The following is a 26,374-nucleotide window of genomic DNA, read 5'->3' as shown; positions in this document are numbered from 1 at the left end:
TTGTTATAAAGAGGGCATGAGATTACTAAGTCTCTGTGCAGCCAAATTGATCAGAAGCATCTTCCCAAAGAATCAATAGCATTGACCCTAACAGCTTCTTGATTTTGCAGAAGGGGTGGATAAGTGTCTCCATTGCTTGAACAGAATTACTAAAACTCTATGCCGATAAAGATATGTCAGTGACTGAAGTGCTGATTTATAATCCCAATGGTACCAATGGGGTCTTGGAGTCCTAGTGGACAATCAGTTAAATATGAGCCAGCAGTGTGCTTCAGCTGCCAAAAAGCCAACATAGTCCTAGACTGCATTAACAAATGGATAGAATCAAGATCTCATGAAGTGTTAGTACCACTTTATAATGCCTTGGTAAGAGCACACTTGGAATATTGCATCCAGGTTCCGTTTCCACAATATTAAAAAAGTTGTTGAGAGTTTAGAAAGAGTGCAGAGAAGAGTAACTAAAATAATTAGGGGGCTGAAAGCTAAAAAGTATGAAGAATGGTTGCAGGAATTGGGTATGTCAAAATTAATGAAAAGAAGGACTTTGGGAAGACATGATTGCAGTGTTCCAATATCTCAGGGGCTGCCACAAAGATGAGTGGGTCAAGCTATTCCACAAAGCACCTGAAGGCAGAACAAGAAGCAATGGGTGGAAACTAATCAAAGAAAAAACCAAACTACAAATATGTCCCAAAGGTGCTTTGTAAAAAGGTGCTTTGCCAGTTGTAAAAAGCACCTTTGAGACAACCATGACCTGGATGACTGAAAATCTCCATAGCAAACTAGAAATAAGCAGAAATTTCCCTACAGAACAATCAATAATTGGAATGACTTGCCTTCAGAAGTTCAATGGAAGTTTATAAGAACAGATTAGATAACCATTTGTCTCAAATGGTATGAGGTTTCCTGCTTGATCAGGGGGTTGGACTAGAAGACTTCCAAAGCCCCTTCAACTTTATTATTCTGTTATTCTGTCCTAAATTGCAAGTCACCCTGTTTAAATTTGTTTATAGTGTGAGGCTTTGTTCATGGATTAATTGATACCTCTCTGTGAGCTAAAAAAAAGTTGCTTCTACCCTGTTATAGGATTAGATTTTTAAGACTGTTGGAGAGCAAGTAAGTAAGGAGCTATGTAAGTTTTTCTTTTTTAGGAAGCAGAGCCTATGTTCTTCTGTCCCTGAGCCAGCAAGATGGTATTGAACAACACATGGACTTTGATAGTCGCTATACCCTCCTTGAGCTGTTTGCAGAAACAACATCCTCTGAAGAGCATTACATATCTTTTGAAGGGATTCCTCTTCCTCAGGTACTAACTGACAAAATATTTTGGCAAAGGAGTGCTGCTCTCTTTATTGATGAGGCATTTTCAGTTTAAAACCTGAATTATAAAGGATTCTGAGTCAGCTGTGAAGAGAATGTAATCTTCAGCATCTGGTGATAAATTTAGAAGCTGTGCTTATCTTACCTTTCAATTGGCAAGCTTAATGTGGCTACCTAAATCAGTTTTGATAAAGAAATGACACAATTTTATCTCTGAATTTTCATTACCTATAATGAGTGGTATCCATTCTCTGATTGAAAATAAATGGCCGGCACTTACTTCTGCTGCTAGCATCTTGTTGATGTCAAAAAGTACTGATAAATGACATTTAATTAGAAAGCTACTGGAACTCAATAAAGTGTCAGATACATATTAAAAAGTAAGAGTTTTTATGGAGTGAGCTATAAGCTATGCTGCCTTGAGTCAATAGCAGAATTATTGGCAGTGGACAGATATGGTCTTCTTGTTTCAGATTCCAGGAAAACTGCTGTTTTCTCTAGTAAAGCGTTATCTATGTGCTACCTCTCTCATGGACAAACTCAACAACATCACAGAGTGGGGAGATGAACAGGACCATTGCATGCCCTCCAGTACAGATTCAAAGAGAAAGAAGAGAATGCAATGTGAATTTGACTTCAGCATGGCTATGGCCCACTTCATTTCAGAGTTAATCCAGGTTATGGGATGGAATCAGAATCAAGAGCTTCACTCACACAGACAAAAGAAACGATGTCAGTCAATCTTCCAGCCCCAAATTCCAACCATCCCATCAGCTGCAGAGATTCCCCAGAAAGAAAACTGTGCTTTCAAGTTGTCCTCAGCCTTTCCTAGTCGTAAGAGCTATGTGGAATATGTGCGAGATACATTGGTACGTGGCATGCATGTGCGTATGCTGGAAAATTATGAGAAAGTCTCTGCAGGAGATGAAGGCGAGTTTCTTCAGAGCAATAATGGCACACCACCTGTACAGGTACTACAGTTGGGGGGAGGGGAGGGATATCCTGCTGATGATATGATGGTAAAGGAGTGATATAAACATTTGATTTTTAGGAATCCTATTGAGTTCCTCAAACTATTGTGCTTCCTAGATTGGCACAAGAAGTGCATCTATATTCAAAGAAAGCTTGTGGCTTGGTTGATAATTGTTGTATAAGGCATTTGGCATATTAGCCCTTGTTTATAGGAGAAGAATTTTTGTGTATTGTGGAGTTTATGATTCTAGATCGGATCATAAAGGAAGTGATCTGTAAGCACACTGAAAACAATTCAGTTGTTTCCAGATTTGTGGCATTTTATAACTCTATAATTTTCCAGGTTCATTGGGAGTCTCTGGGCCGCACGTACTGGGTTCCTTGGCACATGGTTGAGATTGTTGGTTCATCAAGAAATGTAGAGCAGAAAGCCCAGGAAAAGGTATCAACTCTTAGAGAGCTTCTGAGACAAAACACAGGTAAGATTCTGCTGGGCTTTTAGATACCCTTTCACTCCGTTGCTAAGTTACTTTAGGGGTGTTCAATGCTTCTGAGCTTCAGTTTTGTTATTTAGGCCAAGCTTGTAGACTGATTTCAGTTTTCTCCATGCTTACTTTCCTGTTTAAGTAGATGAAATGCTGAAATATTGTTTCTTGTCAGTCTCCCATTATTGGGAGGAATCATGGTTTAGTGATAGAACATGTGTTTTGCATGTAACAAGTGCAGCATATATGTGCAAATTAAAAAGAGAGTAGGTTACAGATGATAGTGGCAGAGTTTTCCCATCACATCTATCTGGGCTTCTTACTTGGAGATGTATGATGAGGTTTCAGCTTTTCCTTGGGAAATAGACCAAATTTAAAATAAATGAATAACAGCAAAACAGAATCCTTTAAACAGAATTTTCAATGTCATAAAGATAAAAACAATGGGTCTTACACAGCACCATGCATCATAAATTAAAATTCTACAGCTAGACATTTAGGCTAGGGTATTTATCTGTTTCTTCCCAAAACAACAGGCTTTCTGAAGCAAAAATATATATTTTCCTTTTCTTTCTGGTTTTCCCTTTTTTCCTGGAAATGCCACTTTTACCTGAAGCTATGAGGAAGTCAATTATCTTCTCAGCCTCCATTCCCTGCTGAGATGAGAAAATGTATTTTCTTTGTTTGAGCTGACATAGTAAAATTAATTAATTTTACTTTCTGGCCAGAAAGTTAACGGCACAATATTAATAACTTTGGGAAGTAGTTTAGACTTAGTTATTAAGTTCAATGAACTTATCTAATATAGACAAAGTTCTGTTTGGTGGCACCATTTAACTTGAGTGCCTCAAGAAACCATATATAGCATCTTAGTAATTTTGTGTTTATTTCCAGTTAACCAGCCAAGATATTGCCAACCGCTCAAAGAATTATATACTTTACCAAGCCTTACGGATCATTTGAATAAAGACTGTGGTACTCTAAGTCAAGCTGAATGGTGGGAGCTACTTTTCTTCATTAACAAGCTAGAACTCCATAAGCATCAAGAAGTTGTTCATTTCATCCAGCAGAATCAGAAGGTAAAGCACAGAGAAGAATCAGTCCAACCAGAAAGGGTTTTCAGGCTAATTCCCAGTTGCTTAATTTGATGTGAGACAGTGCTTAATATACTGTCTAGGCTGCATTGTTCGTTAAAAAAACAATTGCATTACAAGATCAGATGCATCTTATCTGAAAAGTATTTCTGTGTCCCTGGATTACATTATGTAATCAGAAAGATAGTTACGGGACTCTAAATCTTTAATATTCAAGATAAGCCCTAAAACAAACTGGATCTGTGTGGATAGATCCAGAGTCAGTGAAGTTAAATTAAGAAACCAGCTCCAAATTATTTGCATACAGTTTTGAATTTTGTAAAGGTTCAGTTTTCAGACAATTGCTTGAGAATGTAGGAATTGAAGTTCAAAATAATTGCTGATATTAGGTTGCCTACCTCCAAATGTAATCCAAATTGGAAAATCATATATAACCTTGGTGCTGTAGACTCAGGGGCAAATTTCCAAGCTGGATTAGTGAACTCTCCCAATCTGATTTTGTGGGCTTTTGGTGTGGTTCTAGGTAACTCTGGTAATAAACTGCAAAAGGAACACTGTGCTTTTATTCTCTCTGCATTTCAAGCTATCAAGACTAAATGAAGAGGATCTGATCCAGATGTGTGTTTCAGTAGAGTTGGCTCAGAAAATACTGCAGCTCCTGAACAAGCATTGTCAGGGCACCACTCAAATTGATCTGCAGAACTCCCATGTCTATTTCAAATATTTCTTTAGCAAGGGAGGTACAGAGCAGAACTGCCCAAATGCAGAAATGCTCTCTGCAAATTACGGTGACCTTTCTGAAGCCCTGAAGCCCAAAAAAACAAAAGAAGATACACTGCCTGATAGAGTGTCTTCTCCAACTCCATTTGCAGCAAAGGAAAGTGACAGACGGCTGAGTAACACATTTCCCAAACTAGAAGGGCTCTTATTTCCAGACACATTGGATGAGAAAGTCAAAGGTAAGTGTCAGGCAGTATCACTCATATTAATTGATTAGAGGAACATCAGAACTTAACTGCACTAAGAATCCCTAACTGTCTCTCTCTCATATACTGTATCTATGCTTTGAACTTGAAAATGAAATGATTCAGCATATAGATTTCCATTTTATAGCCAAGTTTGCTGTTAGAAGTTGATTTGATATATCAGGACTCATGGCTATTAGCAGCCAATGAAACATGTTTTGTACAATATTCTGTACTTCCGACTTCTGCTCCACATTATTGGCTGCAAGTAACAAAAAGTAACAATGATTGATATCAGATTTCTCTTGTGGTAAGATAGTCAGCAAGCAAAATTATAAATGAAATAAAATCAATAAAAAATGTTATCCCACTACAAAATAACTATTATTAGATTTATGGAGTTAGAGAGATCCTAAATAAACTTCAGTTTGTTTCCTGTAATGCAAGGGTGCCCAACCCCCAGTCTGTGGACCAGGTCTGATCTGTGACATTGCCAGATACCGCTGAGCAAACAAGTGAAGCCTCCGCTGTGGAATGCAGGCAGCATGCAAAACCACGTCCCTTTCAATCCATGGAAAAACCTTTCTCCACGGAACCAGTCCCTGGTGCCCCAAAGCCATTGTTGTAGTGTGTGCATAGTTTTAGAGCAGACTGAAAATGTGCAACAATTACTTTAAAGCACATTTAAAATTTTGAGAACATGTTATGAGCTGTCAAGCAAATTCTCTGCTGGGGCTGAGCTTCCCACTTCACAAAATGTCTGACATACCTGATTTAGCCAGTTATGAAGCCCCATTTATCATAATGGTGCTTCAAGCTTTCTTGAGACCTCCCTCCATCCCATGGCCATTAGAGAGTCATGTGGGGCATGGACTATAGTAGAAGGAAAGAAGGTGTCCTTAGGCATACTGGCATTCCCTCAGTGCTGATTCAGATTGCAGTTTTAGAAACTCCATTAATAACCACAACAATAACGTATTAAATGTATAGCCATCCGAGTCCTAGCAATTCTGGATGATTTACAAATTATTAAAAACATTTAAAAACAAGGAACAATATAAACAAACTCAAGATGGCAGAGGAAACAAACATTGCAGGAAAAGCAATAGGTTGGTGAAGTAAATTAGGAAGTGTTATTTAATTAGCAGTAAGAAATGCTATGACTACAAAATACAAACTGTCCTGCTGTAAATACTGTTTGCGTATTTCAAGAAGGTGACGTAGCATTTATATCTGTTTGAAGATCAGTAATAATATTGTTTTAAATAATAGAGATCTCAATGGGGTGCATGTTAAATCTAGTTTTTGTCTCGGGACAATTGCAGTGTGTTATGATGTTGAAAGGCATTGCCATCAGTTCATTGCCATGGGCAGGTCATTCTGGTTGCTCTTTGGCTTACTGGCACATATGTGGGAAGATAATTTTTGTTACATTGGCCCACCTCAGGTGTCTGTTGGGCTTATTTAAGTTCCAGAGAAAGCTTTGGGTTTTCCCTGAAGGTCTGTCAGGCAGTTCAGTTGAAGCTTTAATTGCAGCCTGGATTAGGCAGGTGACAGGATCTGGACTGGATTGCTTCTATTCAGCCTCTCTCTGTGCACCGATTCCTTGGTCCTTCAAGGAGCTCCAGAAGGTGAAGGGAAAGAAGTGTGCCTAGAGTGTCTGAAGAAAGACAAAGAGTGAATCCAACCAAACATGAGTGAGAGCCCATTTGTGGACCTATAATCATGGCAAGAAAGGCGGTAAAATGTGATTATTCCACTGCACTTATTGAATTATACCAGTAGCTGCTCAGTGGTCCTGTCCAGAATAACATGCTCCCTGTTTGGTGGAGGGGAGAGCTGCAGGATCATCTACGGAACCATGGTGATGAATATTCATGCTGTCTGGTGGCTAAAGTCACTCAGATTTGCTTGGATTTGAACTCTAGCTGGACAAGTCCATCTGAGTTGCCCATGGTACAGTCTTGTGAGGTTACTTGAGAGACCGCCTGCTGCCAATTACCTCCCAAAGACCCATTAGATCACACAGAGTAGGCCTCCTCCGGGTTCCGTCTACCAGCCAATGTCATCTGGCCACTACCCGGGGGAGGGCCTTCTCTGTGGCGGCTCTGGCCCTATGAAACGAACTCCCCCAGAGATTCGGACCCTCACCTCTCTCCAGGCCTTCTGAAAAGCCGTTAAAACCTGGCTGTGTCGGCAGGCCTGGGGTCGATGAGTTCCCTTCCCCTCTCGAATCGTGTGGTGGTTGGTTGTTTTTTAAATGCCCTGTACTTTTGTAGTTTTTGTGTTTTTCCCTTCCCCTCCTTGGGTTTGTGCGCCGCCCTGAGTCCCGCCGGGAATAGGGCGGCATATAAATAAAATGAAACTCGAAACTCGAAACTTATCCAGACTGAGTCTGATTCTGTGTCGCACAAGGAAATGGACAAAATTCTCCAGTCTGTTAGTACAGCCACTAGTCTGTTAAATCCTGCCCCTCTTGAGTTGTTAAGGTGACTCAGGAGGCAACCAAGGGATGGATCCATCCGGTGGGATCTGCCTCTTTGAGAGAAGAGATGATCCTACCAACTTTGAAATGAGTGGTAATACACCCCTCCTCAAGAGGTCATCACCTAATTATTAAATTAACTTTTGAAATTGGAAGGATTTGTTTGGCATTCAGACCTATTGTCTTATAGTATTCCTCGTTGATACTTGAGTGAATGTTGAGAGAGATACAAAGTTTTGGTTCTTGCACTTCTTATTGCTTCAACCATTTTGTTATTTGATGCTGCTGCAGCTTGTCTTTGATGTTGTCTTTCCATCATCTTCTGGATCTACCCCGTGCAATTTAACCTTCTCTTTTTACAGTATGTATGCCTCATATGGTATGAAATCCCCAGAGATTCTATCCAGATATCCAGTATACAGAAAAGGTTGCTAAGAAAAGGCTAACATACCTGTATTGGGATTTGTATTATGGTTGACTGGGTGAATAGCAAGTAGATATGAGGAGGCTACTTTTGGGAAACTGATGGCAAAATTGTGCTGATATATCTGTTGCTCAGCTTTCTGCAGTGTGAAGGTGGCCAGAAAGAAAAGCACCCTGGAGCAGCTGGAGGATACCATGGAGATGATCCAGAAGTCCAGCTGTGACATTGAGCTAAAGCTGGCAGGTCTTAAATTTATCATTACGATTTTGGAGGAAGAAGAGGAATCTGGGCAAGGGAGACAGATTGCCACAGCAGAGAGTGAATTTGCCATTAGGTTAGCTTTTTTTCATTAGATCCTGTTATTGTTATGGCATGTTTTGAACAACAGAAGGAATATCGAAGAATGGTTTTAAGTAGCCTTTAAGTAAATTCTTATTACAATAGCATGCCAAACCAAAATACGTATGTGGGCTTGGACTAAAACACCTCCAAGGTCCCTTTCAACACTGCTATTCTGTTATATGTCAAAAAGAAGATACACACCCATTTGTCTTCTTGAAAGATCAGAATGAATTGAATTCTAAATAAATAAAATGTAAAACCTGTGGTGGTGATGCTGTGTATGCAAACACAGATATCAGCATGTTTTCATTTAGAGCGTTTTGCTTCCACTGATCCTTAGATATTGCTTGGCACATTTTTGTTCAAGCTTACAATGTTCTATAGACAAGAGATTACAATTATATAACTTTTGAAACTTTTTTTTCTTTTTAAATAACACTAGAATTTTTGGAAAAGTTGAAATAATTTTTGGAACAACTTTTACAAATTTTTGAAACATCTTTTAAAAAACCTTTTACATCTTTTGCATTATGTATGATTTGGTTTGTTCATAGTTGAAACATTTTATAGTTGATAGGTGATCATAGTTGAAATATTATGTTTAAAATGTGATTGAATCCTAAATTTCCATATTTAGCTAGATGGATGGTTTTGCACCAAAAATTCAATTAACAGGAATGAAATCATAATTCATATTTTAATGGAAATAAGTCAATTATATAAATTAAACATTGTAATTCAGAACTTTCTATCCAATATATATATTTCCCCAAAAAAACCTCTATATGCAATTTTTTATTTTGTAAAATCTTTGCACTTACAACACATATAATTTAATAGATAACATTTCTAAAAAAATTTAAAATTTTGGTAGGGTAGTTGGTGTTTAAGTCTTTCACTGATGATGAAAACTTTCTAAACTATGGAAGTTCACTGAATCCAAGTGGGCAGATTGTTTCGTATTCTGATCCCCATAGCATCATTGTCCTGCACCATTATGAATTGAACATCAGCAATCTCTAGATCAGTGGTTCTCAACCTGTGGGTCAGGACCCCTTTGGACGTTGAACGACCCTTTCATGGGGGTCGCCTAAGACCATCGGAAAACACATATTTTCGATGGTCTTAGGAACCAAGACAGCAATTTTATGGTTGGGAGTCACCACAACATGAGGAACTGTATTAAAGGGTCACGGCATTGGAAAGGTTGAGAACCACTGCCCTAGATCATTCTTTTAAAATGATCTTTCCGAAAGAAAATGTTTTACAATCCAGTAGTTTACTATTTTTCTCTGAAAGGACTTGGAAAAGTAATAGAGTGCGGTGGATAAATATGTTTCCCCCCGCCTAAATTTTTCCAGTTTATTTCCTGGGATGAGATGCCTTCACATCTCTAGTCTTATGTGATTTGTCAGCTAATCATCTTCAATGGCCCTCAAGGTGTGGTCTTGCCTCTTTTCTACCTGCAGGGAGAGAATTGTGAAGATACTGATGGACCTGCTGAGCCACCATGTAAAGGAAAACCTGCTTACAGTATTGGGGTTCCAAGTGCTATATCTGCTCATGGCAGAATATGATTGGCAGATGCTCATTGCAACCAAAGGGGGGCTGCATCGTGTGCTGCACTGCATGAAGGAGAACTCCACATCTGTGCTGGTTCAGCAGGCTGGTCTAGCAGTAAGTAGAATATAGAGATTCCTTGGAATCACATTGCTGGGGAATGCTTGTTTATTTCTTTAAAAAAAAACATTTCTACTTTTTTCAGAATAACATAGTCACAAGGCAATTTACAATCAGAAGTTTAAAACAATGTAATTAAATAAGTGATTTAAAACTGAGCAGCAATCAAAATAAGAAGCATAAAATACTAAAAGGATAAACAAAGCTTATTGTTTTGTTTTATTGAAAACCACACTTGAGATATTTGAACCAAAGCTCCAGAGAGGGATTTTTAGATATGGGCCATTTTCTGAAGAAAAAAAACGCTATCCCTTGTAGAGTTGCAAGGCCTGCTTCACAGTCCAGATCCAAGCTGCAAAGATATCTAACTGCAGTGGGTAATCAGCAGTCATTGCTTCATTTTTATTTTTATTTTTTGCCTTGAGGAAACCCGAAACAGCATCTTTCCTTCCATCTTTCAGATTTGATAGGGCCATTATCAGAAGCTAATAACTTCCAAGTATATGAGTATAAAGGGTGAAATATTACCTGTATCTACTTTGCTTTTTGTGAATGAAGAGAACTGTTGGAGATTTTGATCCCAATCTACATCTTGTCCTGTTTTCTTTCTTGTTTTTGAGCTGCTGTATTTGACTCTCAGGTACTGAAGATCCTGTTGGATGTGGAGAACTATAAGTTACCAAGGGCCTGTGGGAAGCTCCAACCTTTGGACAACTCAGGATTCCAGACAATGCAACAGGTCTTGGTCAGCACTGATTCTGCTTCTAGCAAGGACATTGGCAACTTACTATGTGTCATTCCTGCTGCACTTGAGAAGATGTTGGGCACACCTGGGTAAGCTCAAGTGAGAATCTTAGTGAAACAAAGAGTTATAACTCTATGGCAGCTAAAGGCCACAAAGCACTATGGAGAAAATGTTTTTGAGCTTTGGAGGCAAGGATTTCAATTCCTCTTTTGTTAAAAAAAAATCACTCTAGCAAATTCTGTATTGACTGCTATCTAATAATTAGCCTTCATTGCCTGGAAAATGAATTTTACTATACTCTCTTCTGCTTTCTGTTCCTCTCAGCACAGGCTGATTTAAGATCAAGTGTTAATCCTTACCCTTCTTACCCAGAGCCTCAGCAGCAGTTCAGGATGGGCTTCTAGTGCTCAGCAAGTTGCTTGATTATGATAAGACCCTGGCACAGAAACTAGAAAACGCTACTCTTCGTAGTGCCCTTTGGAACTTCTGTCACTCGGGCCAAAGCTCAGACACAGCCATGGCTCACAAGATGCTCACCCGTCTGCCTGAACATAAGCCGCCCCTGAATAAACAGGATGCAGGTATGAAACATCCCAGTCTTTAGCGCAAATCCTTCTCGGTAACTATGAATATTGTGATATCTGAACACTCCTTTGCATTCTAAAGACCATTGTGATTGGCAAGTTGTCATTTCCCTTTTCACAGATGTAGTGCAATTCTTTAGAAGGTCTAACAAATATCACTAGTACTTTGGGGGGTACTTTGAGAAGTGAATGAGATTCCCCCCTTCCCAATATTTTCTAAAATAAAGTTTCTAGACCAGGAAGCATTTCATTCCTTCCAATGTTTTACCTCCCCAACCAGACTCTGCAGCCTTCTTTAATCTTCATGATACGAACATCACAAAGCTACTGAGTAGTATGCAGACAAACAGTGTTTGGAAGGAGATGGCAGTGATGCTGCAGTGCTTCCTCTCTGACAAAGATACCTTTTTTGAGGAAACCAGCCATGAATTTCAGGCAAATGTGCCAATTCAGAAAGACTTGACAAAGCAGGATTCTGAAAAAGAAATACAACTGGGAATGTTAAGGTAAGGCTACTACATTTCAGTAATAGTGTATATGTTTTAAGTGTATATGTTGGAATTCAAGCAGCATAGCCAATGATAAAAGATTATGGAAGTGATAATCTAACAACAATTGTACTGTAGTACAATTATAGCAATCAGATTAATTACAGATATCAGTACAGGGTATCTTAGATTCCAACTAGTTTAGTGTTCTTACCCTGGCAGTTTTCTTCAGAAAGGGAGGTGACTTGTTGCCTTGCAGATGTTGGACTATAACTCCCACACCTTTGGCTATGCTGATTGAAATTGAAGACTGGGATATTAGGATTGTTGAGATATAAGCAGGGGTGGGTTCCTGCCAGTTCTAACCTCTTCTTTAGAAGAAGTTCCACAAATCTACAGTGCCATTTAGAACCGGTTCCAGCTCCCTCCCCCCGCCCGTCCGCACATCATCAAGATGAAGAGTGAGAGGAGAAATTCTGGGAGTTGAAGTCCACAAGTCTTAAAGCTGTCAAGTTTGAACACCCCTGGGGTTTTTTTTCTAAAGGGTTAGGGGTGCAAGGGTCTTGTAACTTGATAGCTTTAAGACTTGCGTGCTTCAAATGCCAGTTTCTGAGCCAACATTTTGGTTGCTAAGCAAGAGCGTTGTTAAGTGAGTTTCACCACATTTTACAAGTTGGCCACGCCCACCCAGTCACAAGGCTGGCAAGCCACTCCCATCTGGTCACGTGGCCGGCAAGCCACTCCCACAAAGCAGGCCACACCCACAGAAGAGGTTCTAAAAATTTTTGAAACCCACCACCGGACATAAGGTATGTTCATTTGCTAGTAAGCACATTTAGAATTATGTTACTCAGTAAATTAATGTATCATGAGAGTTTTTCAAATGAACTGGCAGTTCTCTGATTTAGGCTGCAATTTAAATCTACAGAAGGAATAATAGTAATAGCATTTAGACTTATATATTGCTTCACAGTGCTTTAACAGCCCTTTCAGCATATTGCCTCCAACTATCTGGGTCTTCATTTTACTAGTCTTGGAAGGATGGAAGGTTGAGTCAACCTTGAGCCGGTGAGAATCGAACTGTTGGCAGGCAGCAGAATTAGCTTGCAGTACTTCATTCTAATGTACTGTAGCATTATGGTTCTAATCAAGTTCTTTCCTATGGACTTGCCTCCAGACATTGTGGGTGCTCCAACCCTGGACATTTTTAAGAAGAGATTGGACAACCATTTGTCTGAAATGGTATAGGGTTTCCTGCCTGAGAAAGGGGTTGAAGACCTCCAAGGTCCCTTCCAACTCTGTTATTCTATATTTATCAGGAAAGCTTCCATCATGCAAATATGGTGAGAATGACTTTTACAAAATGCAAACCATTTTAGAGCATGAATAAAGGAAATTAATCTTTTGGAACAATCTGGAAACCAACAAAAAAAGGGGGGAAGCCCATCCAACCAATGTAAATTTGGCTGAATTTTGCTTTTCCCACCTTTTGCAATTCTAAAGAGCAGTGCAAAAATGCCCAGATGTGTCAAAACGTCTGGAGACAGAAAAATGCTTTTTAGTGGCTACAAGACTACTTGCACATTTCAGTTAGATTATAAGGTGATTAGTATAACTATCAGTCACTTTTGTTGTATGTATGTATGTATGTATGTATGTATGTATGTATGTATGTATGTATGTATGTATGTATGTATGTATGTATGTATTTTCAAAGTTCTTTTTCTGAAAGAAGCTACTTTTCTTTTTTGATCCAGGCTTTTGAGCAAGTGTTTGGATAGTTCATGGAAGGATGTAGTTTCCTGGCATAAGTGCATTGAGCCTTGCTTGTCTTCCATAAATAGCCACATAAATGATCGAGAGGTGAGACAGTGGAAAACTAGGCGTACCAACCAGAATCCACATATATTATATGGTCTCATAGCTGGACCATTATCTGCTAGTTTTTCCAAGCATTTGAATGCATGTCTTTTTCACCAAAGAAGAGGTGCATCATGCATTTTCTTTGTCCTTGTTCCAATCTTTTGCAAACAGTGGGAGTGTTTTTTTATGTGCTGAAAACTAATACTCTTTGCTTGCTTTTATTGTATTTATTGCTGAAGTTGCTTTTCTGCTTGTTTTGCTCCTGCAGTTTTTTTTCTTTTATATTTTAAATGGGTTTTTGTTAAGGTTCATAATTGCCAGTTCTACAGCACATACATTCCATCCCCCAAGAATGGGTTGGGGAAAGAGGCACTAAAGCCACAAAGAAAACCTTCATGCTTTTGTGTTTGCAGATTGTTCAAGAGTTCATTAAATTCTTATACCGTCTGGCCTTCGTCAACAAAGACTGTGCTGTTGTAATGTGCTCTTCCGGCATTAAGGAAGCCTTGAGCAAAGCTGTGGAGAAACACAGCTCCAACCTTTCTCAAGTGACAGAACTGAAGGACCTCATGAGTAACTGTGAGAAGCCTGCTAGCCTCTATCAGAAGTTGACAGCCACCATCCTGGCTGGTTGCATCCAGGTAAAAAAAATTTCTTCTTCGGCAGATAATGTCTAACTTCAGGGAGCAGGCTGAGGATCAGAGTTTCTTGGTAAAATGGTGCTCAGATGTACTTTTATCCGAAGGAAATCTAAAACAATCTCACAGTGCCTTCAGATACCCTTATTCAACTGGATACTCTTCATATAAATCAGATTACAGGGAATGATGGGCTGTGAAGTCCAATATTTCTGAAAGTCCAACAATCCAGAAAGCATCGCCTTTTAGTCTAAATAGGGGATTCTTTTTTCTGTGCTGTATTGTTTAGCCAACCTAACTCTTTACCTTAGCTTTATTTTGTTTTGTCTCCTCTCCAACATACTTTACAGATGGTTCTAAATCAGATAGAAGAACACAGGCATAGCCATCAGCCAATCAACGTTCCATTTTTTGATGCATTTCTGCATTATCTTTGTCATGGTGAGCATATTGTTAGTATTGGAGTTTTAGATAACTCATTCCTTCAGAGGCTCTTCCAGCTTCTCCCCCGCTTGGATTTCTTCAATGTTTTTTTTCTGTATAGGCTGCAGCAATGAAGTAAAGGAAGACAAGTGTTGGGAAAGAGTAGAAGTCTCCTCCAATTCTCAACTGGCCGATAAGTTAGTGGATGGAAATGTCAAAACCTACTGGGAGTCAGATGGCATCACTGGATCCCACTACATCAATGTTTATATGCATCAGGGTGTCATAATCCAGTGAGTGTATGCATGAACCAGAAAGAAGGCTTTGAAGCAAGGAGATTTGGGTAATGGGTTTTTTTCTGCCCCTGAACTGTACTTTGTGGGCATAATAAGAAAAATCATTTCTGTGATATTGCCTATATCCTTTAAGAGGAAAGAGTACACCAAAAGTGAACTAAAAGTGAAATATCTAATAGGTCCTGGATCTCAAAAATATCATGATGGCTCAGATGCCAAATGGAATTATGGTTTTCCTGTTTAGCCAAACCTGGGCAAATGGGTGGCTCACATAGCATAAGAAAGGTGTGCCTTTAAATTGTGAGAAAGATGGGCTTTTCAGCTGGGGTTTGGTTCTTAACTCTGAAACTGTTATTCTTCGCTTGTGCAGGCAGATGTCACTACTGGTGGCCAGCGAGGATTCGAGCTACATGCCCGCCCGGATTACAGTTATGGCAGGAGAGAGCAGTTCCAGCATCAACACCAAGCTCAATATGGTCAGTCCTGTGGACTTCTCCAATAACCTAGGCTTCCGCATGAAGCTATTCAGCCTGCCTTGTAAGGATTCCCACTATGAAGAATACTTTTCAGGAGAAAGGCTGTAGTTTTGCATGAAACTTGCAGAAAGGTCCTGATTCATTCATTCATTCATTATATCGATATCCCATATAGCTTGTATTATCATTATATCATTTTATATCTTGAGTATTTGAGGGACAGCCAATCTGTTCATCACTTCTACCTACCTGGTAAGAGCTAGCAGAATTGGGTGCTATGGATACTTTCAATTAAACAATATCATTTATTGGGGCACAAGCCATCTCTCTCATGGCATCTGCGCTCTGGAATGAGATCCTCAGAGATTCATGTGACTCCCATTCTGATGGTGTTTCCAAAAGCTTTGAAAACCTGGTTGTTTTTATGGGTCTTGTGTAGAGCCAAATCAGATGGGCTTTTGGATTTAGAGTGTGTTGTCTGGATGGCTGATGTTCTTTGGAATATTTTCTATGCAACATTTTGTATATTATTGTTTATTTTAAATTGTGAACCACCAGAATCATGTTCAGGCATCTAATCTAAATGTCCAAGATGGAAGGTATAACTCTGTAACAGTGTAAATTACTTGTAATAATTTGTCAACGATTGAAAATAATGCAGAGATCTGGACCTTCCCAGATTCAGACTAAGCTACCAATCGTTTAACAGGAACAAATAGCAGTTTGATGGAGGACCATTGCCTGATAAAAGATTTGTAGTGTTTTTGTCTCATGACCATAGCTGACATTTTCTAAAAATGCTAAAAACTACAAAATGACTGCCAGGATTATGTAACCACTTATAACACTTACGCTGTCTTTATTTGTGATGCTGTGCTCTAGTATGATTCACTTAGGTTTGCCTTTATTTTTGTACAGCTCCAGGTAGTATTGCAACCATGATTCATTCTTTAAGCAATGTATAAATTCATTTACTAAAGCTTGGTCAAAAAACTATGATTAAAGCTATCAACTCACCTAAAATATAAGTTTCCCAGAAGGAAGGAGAAGTAAATAGAATATATATATGTAAGTGAAGTGAGAATACATTTTCTTCTGAACATTCAAGTATAAAATGTTGATTTCTCTATCTCTGTATGTGGGGAACAGAGAAAGTTGTGAGAAATGCTCCTACTATTTCTCCAGGTGGACTTCCATACCCCCCAGCTGCTTTTCATGGGGCAGCTTGTTTTTTTCTCTTCTGCAAGCTAGTGATTACTGTTATTCATTGTTGCTCATGGAAAAAGAACCTTGACTTTGGCAGTGAGGCTCAATGGCAAAAATTGAATCTGTTTAGTTGCTTTAAATACACCTTGAGAGATTAGCAGGAAGTGTGAACAGAGTCCCTCTGGATCAGGCATAGACCTACCTTTTCCCAAATGGCCAGCTGACTGCCAGAAGAAAGCTGACAAGCAGAGTATGAAAGCCTAGCATCTTTCAGTTCATGTTTCCCAGCAACTGGTAAAAAGCAAATTGCTACTGCCTTTGTTAATGGTAACTATGGATAGCTTTATCCTCTGTAGGTTTGTCTAATCCCCCTTCAAAATAATCAGGCAGTAGCAATTTATTATGTGATTTCTCCCTGTTATCTGTGCTGAGTCATTTGGAACATTGATCCTGAGTTTGAGTATATTTGTTGTCTCCATTTTTGTCCTTAACCTACTATCTTTTTATAGGTTGTTCCCTTCCTTCCTGGTTTATTTATTTTAATTAACCTTTGTGTCTTATACCCTTTGGAGGGATACAATCAGAGCAGTTAAATTATGCATTTATGGGGAGACTATATATTGACACTCCTAGTTTTGATTATGTCCAGCACAAAAGTTTTGCTTTTATGTGTCTTGAATTGATACTGCCAATAAACTGCTCACCATAACTTATGATGCCATTAACCACTCTCTCAGATATCATCAGTAGCTGTACACAGCTAGAATGTTCAGCCGTCATTCCACAGATGAGGTGAGAGAAAGCAAGAACCAGCCATTTCCAGATATAGAGAACCAGTCTTTAAAACAGTTTGGCTGTCTCCCAAGTCCAGCTATACCACAACCAAATATCCTTTAATTTTTGAGGGCAAGGAAAGCATTCTACAGGTTAAACGCTGGAACGCAATCATATAGATACGCTATGAAGATTCTCAATCATCCAGGTCATCATTTTTCCCTCAGAAAAATCAGCCCAGTTGCCTTTTCAAAATAAAAGCCACTTTTGATATAAATAAGCTCTGATTTCCTTGCAGAAGGCAAATCATGTTGTATATAATATTTATTCCAGTCTGTGGGGTAGATTTTAATTTAGTCAAATCCAGATGGAGAATCTTCTCCCAAAATAAACAACCTGTTCACTAGCAGCTTGTGTTTGAAGAGCTGGGATTCACTGCTCTGCCCTAGTGTGAAGTCTGACGAATGGAATCACATTTAGTTTTTTAAAACCCGTGCTCTAAGTTTGAGGAGACTGGAGTTTGGAGTTCTGTTCCTTTCGATAAAATAATTTGATATCTTCAGTAAAGTTATCCATCTCACTGCTTATTTAACTTCAGATGTAATTCATTTAAATACAATTGATGATCAGTCAGCTTGCATTTCTATGACCTTTTATTTTTATTTAATCAGCCTTTGGGGGATATTGAGATACTCAAAATGCTCAAAATGTTGTGTTTGTAGAAATGTCCCTGATGCCATATCTACAACTTCAGATTTTTGAAGTTCTTCTTCAGTCAAAGAAAGTGGCTTTTTGTTTTTACTCTGAAAGTCCTGTTTGTTAAAGGCTTTTGTGAATGGACATTTTGTTCATATATTTCAGTCAAGAGTTCTTTCTTTTCTACCTGAAGAATAGGAATTTTCATCATATCATCAAAGTTTCATTAACATAGTTGACATTCTTTCTCTTTTCTCCACAAAGGTAAATGTCCCACCTTTATCTACCAGAGTGATCCTGTTGGAGAACATGACCCGCTTCTGGCCTATCATACAGATCAAGATTAAGCGTTGCCTACAGGTAGGTAGGTGTGCTTTCCTTCTGTTTCAACAGTGAGAGCAACTGTCTAGTTGGGAAGGAAGCAGACATGATGCACGAGGAGTGTACCAGGTTGGAAGTCTGATTTAGAGCAGTACTGTGTGTTATCCACAGGGTGGCATTGACACACGTGTGCGTGGCATCGAAGTGATGGGCCCCAAGCCCACCTTCTGGCCCATCTTCAGGGAGCAGCTGTGCCAGCGCACACACCTCTTCTATGCTACCAAAGCACACACTTGGTATCAAGAAATTTCAGCAGACCAGATGCAGTTGCTGCAACTTTTTAACAGGTCAGGCTTTTCCTAATGGAATATTTTTGTCCTTTGGAGGTGGGGACTTGGCCTGGGGCAGAAGGGGGGGGGTGCTCAGCAAAGAGTCTGTCTCAAAGCACATTTCCTAGATCACAAACTTTCTATGGCCTTGAATTTTTATTTAACCAGCCTGCTGGGGTATTCAGATACATTGGAACATGCTCAAAGTGTTGCGTTTGTACAAATGCCTCTGATACCATATCATTCTACAAACTCAGATTTTTTATGGTCTCTTCAAATTTCTGTCATAGAAACTGATAGAAGTGACTAGTGGGAGAGCATCACTATTCTCAGGATATCTTTTTCTTTCCTTATCCTGTTTATTAATATCCCTCATATTGTCCAAACTCCATCTTCTCCCTTTACTTGCTTTATTGAATCTATATGTACCCATTCTTGGTTGTCGTCCCCCCCACCAAATAAAAAGCTCAGTCTGTACCCGCTTCCGAATGCAGGTTGAACAGTGCCTTGTGTCACGAGCAAGTATTTGCCGATCGCTTCCTTCCTGATGACGAGGCTGCCCAGTTTCTAGGCAAGACCTGTTGGGAGGCCCTAATCACTCCCTTGGTGCAGAGAATCACTTCTCCAGGTATGGGCTCCCTCTCCTCTCACAAGTCTTGGCAGCCTTTCCTCTTTCTCAGCAATCTTATGGATTGTTCTCTCTCCCCCACTCCCCTCTGTTTTTCCAGGCCCCGATGGTACCAGCCCCCTGACTTGGCTCCTAAGCCAATACTTGGAAAACCTGGAGGCAGCCACAAGCCAGAATATTTCCTTTAATTCCCGTGTTCGACGTTTGAGCCATCTGCTGGTACATGTAGATCCCAGGGGCCCTGAGCCCGAAGAACTGATGTCTCCTATTCAATGCAGTGAGTCCTCTTCCATGGAACAAATAGAAGTATGAAATGGGCTGATGATCCTCACAAAGCTAAGAGAGGGATGATGACAAATATGGGAATTCCATGAATATGTTGTGCAGTCATACTGGCAAAGCAAGAACAGGAAGCAGAATAAAGTGGGAAAGGACTGTGGTGGGATGGAGGAGTAGCAAGCCATTCTTGATCAGAGGAAAACTTTAAAGGACTCAGAAAATTGGAGAGTATTACTTGGCCCTTTATTCTCTGTCCCAGAAGCCTTCCTAAATGCTGTATAAATTTCCTTTTGCAGATAGGAAGAATACCAAGTATAAGGAGTTCAGGTCAGCAACTCTAAAGGTGACCGTGAAAAAATCCACCAGTTTGATAAGCATCACACAGTGCTGGAAAGATGTTGTGCAGCAGCAGGTAAGGTGGCTGAAAGTTGATCTTCTTCAGCAACAAAAACAGAACAGAGCAGAATAACAGACTTGTAAGGGACCTTAGAGGTCTTCTAATCCAACCCCCTGCTTAGACAGGAAGCCCTATACCATTTCAGACAAATGGTTGTCCAATCTCTTCTTAAAAACATCCAGTGTTGGAGCATTCACAACTTCTGGAGGCAAGTTGTTCCACTGATTGTTCTGTCAGAAAATATCTCCTTAGTTCTAGGTTGCTTCTCTCTCTGATTAGTTTCCATCCATTGCTTCTTGTTCTACGCTCAGGTGCCTTGGAGAATAGTTTGACTCCCTCTTCTTTGTGGCAACCCCTGAGATATTGGAACACTGCTATCGTGTCTCCCCTAGTCCTTCTTTTCATAAGACTAGACATATCCAGTTCCTTCTTTATGTTTTAGCCTCTAGTCGCCTAATCATCGTTGTTGCTCTTCTCTGCACTCTTTCTAGAGTCTCAATTCAGCAAGTTCTGACCAGTTCTGGAGAACCAGTAAATATCACCTCTGACTGGCCCCGCCCCCATCTATTCTCTGCCTCCCGAGTCCCAGCTGATTGGGAGGGAATGGAGATTTTACAGTATCCTTCCCCTGCTTTGCCCACCAAGCCATGGCCACAGAACCGGTAGTAAAAAAAATTGAATCCCACCACTGGTCTCAACATCTTTTTTACATCGTGGTGACCAAAACTGGATGCAATACTCCAAGTGTGGCCTTACCAAGCGTGGTCTCATAGATGGTGATTCTATGTATCAAGAAGGATGATGTGATACAGGGCTTTTGTGCCTACTGAGGCAAACTGGGCTTTGCATGACATTATACAGTCAAGCAATTGATGTATATTTAATGTTTATTTATAGTGCATGTGTGTGTGTGCTGTTGAAAGTGAAGAACTTCTTAGGTCTCTACATCAGAATCCAGAGACTTCTAAGAAAGGCTGGTTGAACACCAAATTTTCAGAGAAAAAGTGTGTGTCTGCTTTAGGCTCTGTCATCTACTAAGTTAGGTGGTTTTATTTTTATTGTGAAATGAAAACCCAGTGAATTCCTTAGGCCTTTGGGTTTATAGAAATATAGAAAATTAGACATGTTGGTAAAACAGCAGTCAGCTGTAAAAAAAAAATCATTTGTGCGTGAAAAAAAGATTTGGCACTGCAAAAGGCTACCTTAACTTTGGTTCTATTGAACCGGATACAAAAGTTATGATTTTAAAATACTACATATGTTTCGGTTCCAGGTGAAACAGTTCTTGAAGTCCTTTTGGAAGGCCCCTGACTTTGTGGAGCGATACCGTAACATCTACCAGCACCTCCGTACAGCCATGGAGGAGTTGTTTGGGCAGAAGATGTCCTTCTTGTTGGCCTTGCGCAATGGCTTCTCTGAAGGATTGGTACAGCTGCCCTTCTCGTCAGCTGCCCATGTGAGTAAGGGATGAATGGTTGGGAACTAAGGTGTCTCCCTAGAATGGAGGTAGGAAACCTGAGGCCCAAGGCCAGATCTGCTCCCTGAAAAGAATTACAGAGTATATTTTGGATTTTAAATAAACCTTCCTGAACAGCTGTGTATCTCTGCCATTTTAAATACAACTGTTTACCTTTAACATAAACTGTGAGACAGGATGATTGACTGAAACACAATTCTATTATATGTTAAAATGGAGAAAAATAATTTCAGAAATGTATAAAGTTTATTTTGAATGTACCATGCTCGTATATAACCAGTGTGGTTTTTTTAAATAAGGAATATAAATTATTTACTGTAACTCTAAACCACACACGAACAAGGAGGAGTTGAGGAAAACTCATTTAGGAAAACAAGGTAGCTTGTTCTTATTTCTATTTTACAGTCTTCCCAATCTCATAATGACTAAACTGTTCATATCTCATCCTTGACAAACCTTTACGAATGGATAGCTTGAGATAGCATCATTTTCTTTCAAATTCTTATATAAAAATATTTATCAGTTTAATTTTTTTTTCCTGAGACAATTTTATATAGGGAAGATGACAATCCCAGTATCTGTTCACTGTCTTTCTTAACAGCTTTCTGCCTATTTTAAGAATCAAACATTTTTGTACTTTTAACAAACCACATTTTATAGGTCTTCCTTGCTCCATGTTCCATTGATACAAGATATCAGTTATACTCAGTGTATGGTATGTTCTGTAAAATTAGCTATCAGATGCTGCTTTTAAGAATTGTGTGACAAAAAGCTTTTTCTTGAAGTTTTTTTTATATCGGTTTGCCTACAAATGAAATGATACAGGTGATGCTTTTCTTATCAAATTTAAATTGTAACTTTTAATGTGACCCAAAGAAAACTATGGTAATTCTTGACTTATGACCTGATGGTACAAAGTTAGAAAAAGTCACTTACAACCTATCCGTGAAGTTGCAACCATGACACCAGCCCCTGGTCACATGATCACAATTTGGGTGCTTGCCAACTTACGATAGTTTTAGCATCTTGCGATAAAATGATCACAATGGGCTACTTCCCAGTCTGCTTCTGATAGGCAAAGCCAATTGGACAAGCCAGAATTGCTTAATGACTGCATGGTTCACTTAGTGACCATATGAATTGCTTAATGACTGTGATAAAAATTGTTGTAAAATTGGGTCTAGTCATGTGTGACTTATTTAATAGCTACATTACTTAGCGACCGATACTTGGCACCTCCTTTTCTATGACTTCAGGTGAGCAAGAAGTTTGCCCAATACATTGACCAATGGATCCGAGACAGCTGGACAGACTCAACTAACACAGAAAATGTGCAGCGTCTGCAACAGAGCCTTGAGCCCATCAGTTTCCTGGCAGAATTGGAATTGGCCAACATTTTTGAACACTTCTATCGGTGAGGGAAAGGAAAGGAAAGAGGAGTTTGCTGCACCTGCAAACAAAGGAGATTGATCTCATGCTGCAAGCTCCTTGCCAGTAGTGGTTAAGCACTTTAGTCTACATGAAACCATTCTCAGTACTAGATTTTGTTCTGAGGGTTAATGGGGCCAGATGGGCAGATTAGTCTGAACAGAATGGGAATGACCAGCTGTCTGCAAGGAGTATCTTCCATTCCCCCCCATCCAGTCGGAGCTGAAAAAGCTTCTTGGATGAGAAGCGAAACGTCTTCAAAGAAAAAATAAGAAGGTCTAGTTGCTTCCTGAAAAAGCACCTTTGGGACAACCATGAACTGGATTACTGAGAATCTCCATAGACATATAGATAAGCCTATATCTCAGAAGCAAGGTGTCAGTAGGGGCACGGGAATGAGTGTAGGCTGATGGGAGAGCTCTAGGTTTTTGTTTTTTTTAATTTCACCCAGATTTCCTTGTCTCTTCAGTTTCTATCTAGGAGATCGTCTTCTGTCTCAAGGGAAGACGTGGCTGGAATCTGCTGTAGTGGAGCAAATTGGACTCTGCTTCCCCAGCCGTTACCCTCAGCAGATGCTGAAGAACTTGAGTGAGCTGGAGCAGCAGCAGCAGGAGTTCCACCTTTTTCAGCTCCAGCAGCTTGACAAACAATTTCTGGAAGTTGATCAGCAAGGAAGATTGAAAGAAGAGGGAGATAGAGAGGTGAGCTGGATAGGAATGCTTCTTCTAGGGCTAAAATCTCCAAAGTCAAGGCATTTTTCCCTCTCACATTTTTTTCCCCAGTTGTAAATTACTAGAATGTTCTGCTGTCCTTCAGAAACCATAAACCTGATACTAGATATGTTTTGCTCACAAACAATGCAGGAGAAGTCATTCTCACTGGAGGAAGAAGCAGAGGTGAAGGTATTGCTCTTATCTTCCTTCTGCTGGACCATCCCTCCACTGTGCTACCTGAAAGACCCTATTAGGTTTTTCCCCTCGTCTCTCAGTCAGCACCTGAGGAAGTTTGCAGATTTCTACATCCAGAGTGAGTATGACACTGTCTTCAGCCCAGATTTTGTTCAGTCCCTTCTATTTCTTTCTGGCTTAGTTGATAGTAAGCAAATCAATATCACTTTACCCAAAGATGAAAAGACCGAGTTGGGGCAGATTTTTAGAGATCCAAGCAAACATCAGTGTGCCATAGATTTGCCATCACGGGCCTAGTCCCCAATTCCCAGTATATCAAATCAATGTAGGGTGTTGGTATGCCTGCCAGCACATTCCCTCTACTGAATTCTGTGCCCTAATCTCTTTTTAAAAATTGTTCTTAATTAAAGAAAAGGAAAGTACGTACATTACGTAGACTTTTATTTCAAACTACATCTCTGGGTAATACAATATAATATGCCATGTAGTAGAAGTCTACTGTTCTTAGAAGATCAAGTGGAGGCTGGCTGTAATTTATTGCTTTACTTTCCATGTTGTGAGAGGGTTTATAATATGGACTCAACATTCTGAACGTTCCAATTGAGTCAAAAGGTTGGGAACTCCTGAACTAACTCTTTGATTACCTGAAAGCTGCACATGTGGATGAAATTGCCCAGCTGTTATGAAACTATTTAAATGTCCCAGAGATGCTTTTTCAAGAGGCAACTGGACTTTCTGGACTTTTTTGAAGACATTTTGCTTCTCATCCAAGAAGCTTCTTCAGTTCTCCCAGAGCCGAAGAAGCTTCCTGGAGGAGAAGCGAAACGTCTTCAAAGAAAAACCAGAAAGTCCAGTTGTCTCTTGAAAAAGAACCTTTGGGACAAGCATGACATGGATGATTGAGAATCTCTATAGACATTTTAAAGGTTAGGCTTCTGTCCTTGATGAGCCATTTCAGTATGCTTGAGATTGATATTGCCGACCTTGCTGGTGTATCTTGGTCACTAATTCCCTCATCTCTTGCAGGTCAGAGCTGCTTCGGGTTGGAGCATACAAAGCCACCACGCTTACAGTGGACTTGGTTGGGCCATGCAGAGCTGGATTACCAAGGCTGTATCCTGCAGGTGTCCACCCTGCAAATGTACATTCTTCTGTGTTTCAATAGTGCTCAGGTCCTGACTAATGTTCCCTCTTAATTTTTCACTTTGCATGTGTAGGGAAAAAAATGTTTTATGCAGCTTTTCTCAAACCAAGTAGAAATGCACCACAATATGAGTATAGAAATAAATTCCAAATTCATGAGTTAAATGCCACCTTAGGTGTGAAACCACCTGGATGACCTTGGGCCAGTCAACTTCTCTCAGCTGTAGGAAGAAGGTGATGGCAAACCAAATGTTGCCAAGAAAACTGCAAGGGACTAGTGCAAGCAACCACCAGGAGTTACACACACAAAGGAAGCAGTTGTAAATTGGTTCCGAATTGTACTCCAATTTGAGGGAATTTCTGTATTATGTATAGTTTCTCCTTTTTATAAGCGAAGAAAGTTCTGTCCCTAATGATGAGAAGTAACTTGTATTTGACCAGATGATTTGCTTGAGTCTTATTTTATAGCTGTTCCCCAAATTAATTGAAAATGTTTAGATTCACAAAACCAATTTTATTGAGAGTTTGTCTATTCTGAGACAATTAAGAATCCTGAAATGTTCTACTATCTTAACCATCTCGGCATGATCTGCAGTTTGAGGTTTAAAAGTGTTAATCTGAATTGTATATTATTTTTTAAAATCTTGGCTGTGTTGGGAATCCTTTTGTCAGGATTTACTGCACTAATCAGTCTTGAAAGTGGGAATTTCATTGCACTTACAATCTCTCTCAGAATAGACTTAAAGACTACATGTCACAGCATTCTCCTATCTCTTTCTGCATACTCAACTATTTTTTCTTCTATTGGTTTCAGGAAGTTTCTGTGGAGACACTATTAGAAGTCACAGGTCTCTCCCGTGTCTTCCTAGGTCATGCACTGAAACCCCTGACAAAGAAGAATGGGATCCTCTCCCAGAGACAGAGTAAGTGGGGAGGAATATTCTGTAAGAAGGAGAGGATTTTGTCCTTTTGGAAGATTAACTCTAGTATGTTGGGTGGAAATCTTGACTTTGGGCTGCACCTATGGAGCATTTGGTTTACCAGCTTCTGTTATGAAACCAGAGAGCTTTCTGGCTAGTTATTCTGCTCCTCTAAGGCTGAGTCTTCTTTGCTAGGTATTTTAAGACTGAATGAGGAGGTACTAGGCCACATGTCTGGTCAGCGCCTGTGCCTCTTGCCCAAAACGATGTACCTGAATGTGGAAGAAAAAGTATGCCCTGCTTTGGAGGAAAAAAGGAACTTCATCTGCTGCCTCCTCAACCAGATCCTGAAGGAGGAGAAGGAGATGCATATCAACAGCCTGGTATTCAAGGTATAGATTGCAAGGATTCCACCCTTTTAGTCATCCCAGCTGGTAATCCAAAGATACACTATAACCGGCAACTGAGTTTGGAATTTTCATTGCAAAGTGATATGTTGATAAAGTGCAGTGTCACATGACATTGCTTAGTGATGGCAATGGCAGCAATTCCGGTTGCCAATGTAACCCCAGGCCAGGGGTGGGTTTC

General features: G+C 39.8%; 1 protein-coding gene across 3 annotated transcripts in view; it reads left to right on the top strand.

The window, feature by feature from the left end:
- The window catches only part of LOC106547728 (cullin-9), a 33,175-nt gene that overhangs the window by 3,105 nt on the left and 3,696 nt on the right, over positions 1-26,374 (top strand). For all 3 annotated transcript variants that reach the window (XM_087717648.1, XM_087717649.1, XM_087717647.1), the window contains exons 3-29: positions 1,152-1,306; positions 1,794-2,291; positions 2,636-2,771; positions 3,672-3,856; positions 4,455-4,830; positions 7,881-8,079; positions 9,557-9,764; positions 10,408-10,601; positions 10,885-11,093; positions 11,377-11,602; positions 13,342-13,447; positions 13,861-14,088; positions 14,436-14,526; positions 14,630-14,801; positions 15,175-15,280; positions 18,221-18,316; positions 18,449-18,624; positions 19,101-19,234; positions 19,335-19,511; positions 19,810-19,925; positions 21,184-21,366; positions 22,644-22,801; positions 23,285-23,516; positions 23,679-23,841; positions 24,750-24,895; positions 25,681-25,789; positions 25,982-26,178. In XM_087717648.1, coding sequence (XP_087573774.1) covers positions 1,152-1,306; positions 1,794-2,291; positions 2,636-2,771; positions 3,672-3,856; positions 4,455-4,830; positions 7,881-8,079; positions 9,557-9,764; positions 10,408-10,601; positions 10,885-11,093; positions 11,377-11,602; positions 13,342-13,447; positions 13,861-14,088; positions 14,436-14,526; positions 14,630-14,801; positions 15,175-15,280; positions 18,221-18,316; positions 18,449-18,624; positions 19,101-19,234; positions 19,335-19,511; positions 19,810-19,925; positions 21,184-21,366; positions 22,644-22,801; positions 23,285-23,516; positions 23,679-23,841; positions 24,750-24,895; positions 25,681-25,789; positions 25,982-26,178 — 4,976 coding nt within the window. The remainder of the gene's footprint in view (positions 1-1,151; positions 1,307-1,793; positions 2,292-2,635; positions 2,772-3,671; positions 3,857-4,454; positions 4,831-7,880; positions 8,080-9,556; positions 9,765-10,407; positions 10,602-10,884; positions 11,094-11,376; positions 11,603-13,341; positions 13,448-13,860; positions 14,089-14,435; positions 14,527-14,629; positions 14,802-15,174; positions 15,281-18,220; positions 18,317-18,448; positions 18,625-19,100; positions 19,235-19,334; positions 19,512-19,809; positions 19,926-21,183; positions 21,367-22,643; positions 22,802-23,284; positions 23,517-23,678; positions 23,842-24,749; positions 24,896-25,680; positions 25,790-25,981; positions 26,179-26,374) is intronic.

Source organism: Thamnophis sirtalis, unplaced genomic scaffold, assembly GCF_051295495.1.
Source record: "Thamnophis sirtalis isolate CommonGarterSnake01/CBP01778 unplaced genomic scaffold, rThaSir2_p1.2 scaffold_6, whole genome shotgun sequence".
Classification (NCBI taxonomy): Eukaryota; Metazoa; Chordata; class Lepidosauria; order Squamata; family Natricidae; genus Thamnophis; species Thamnophis sirtalis.
Note: the sequence above shows the minus strand (reverse complement) of the source record. Positions and strands in the feature narration are given on the sequence as shown.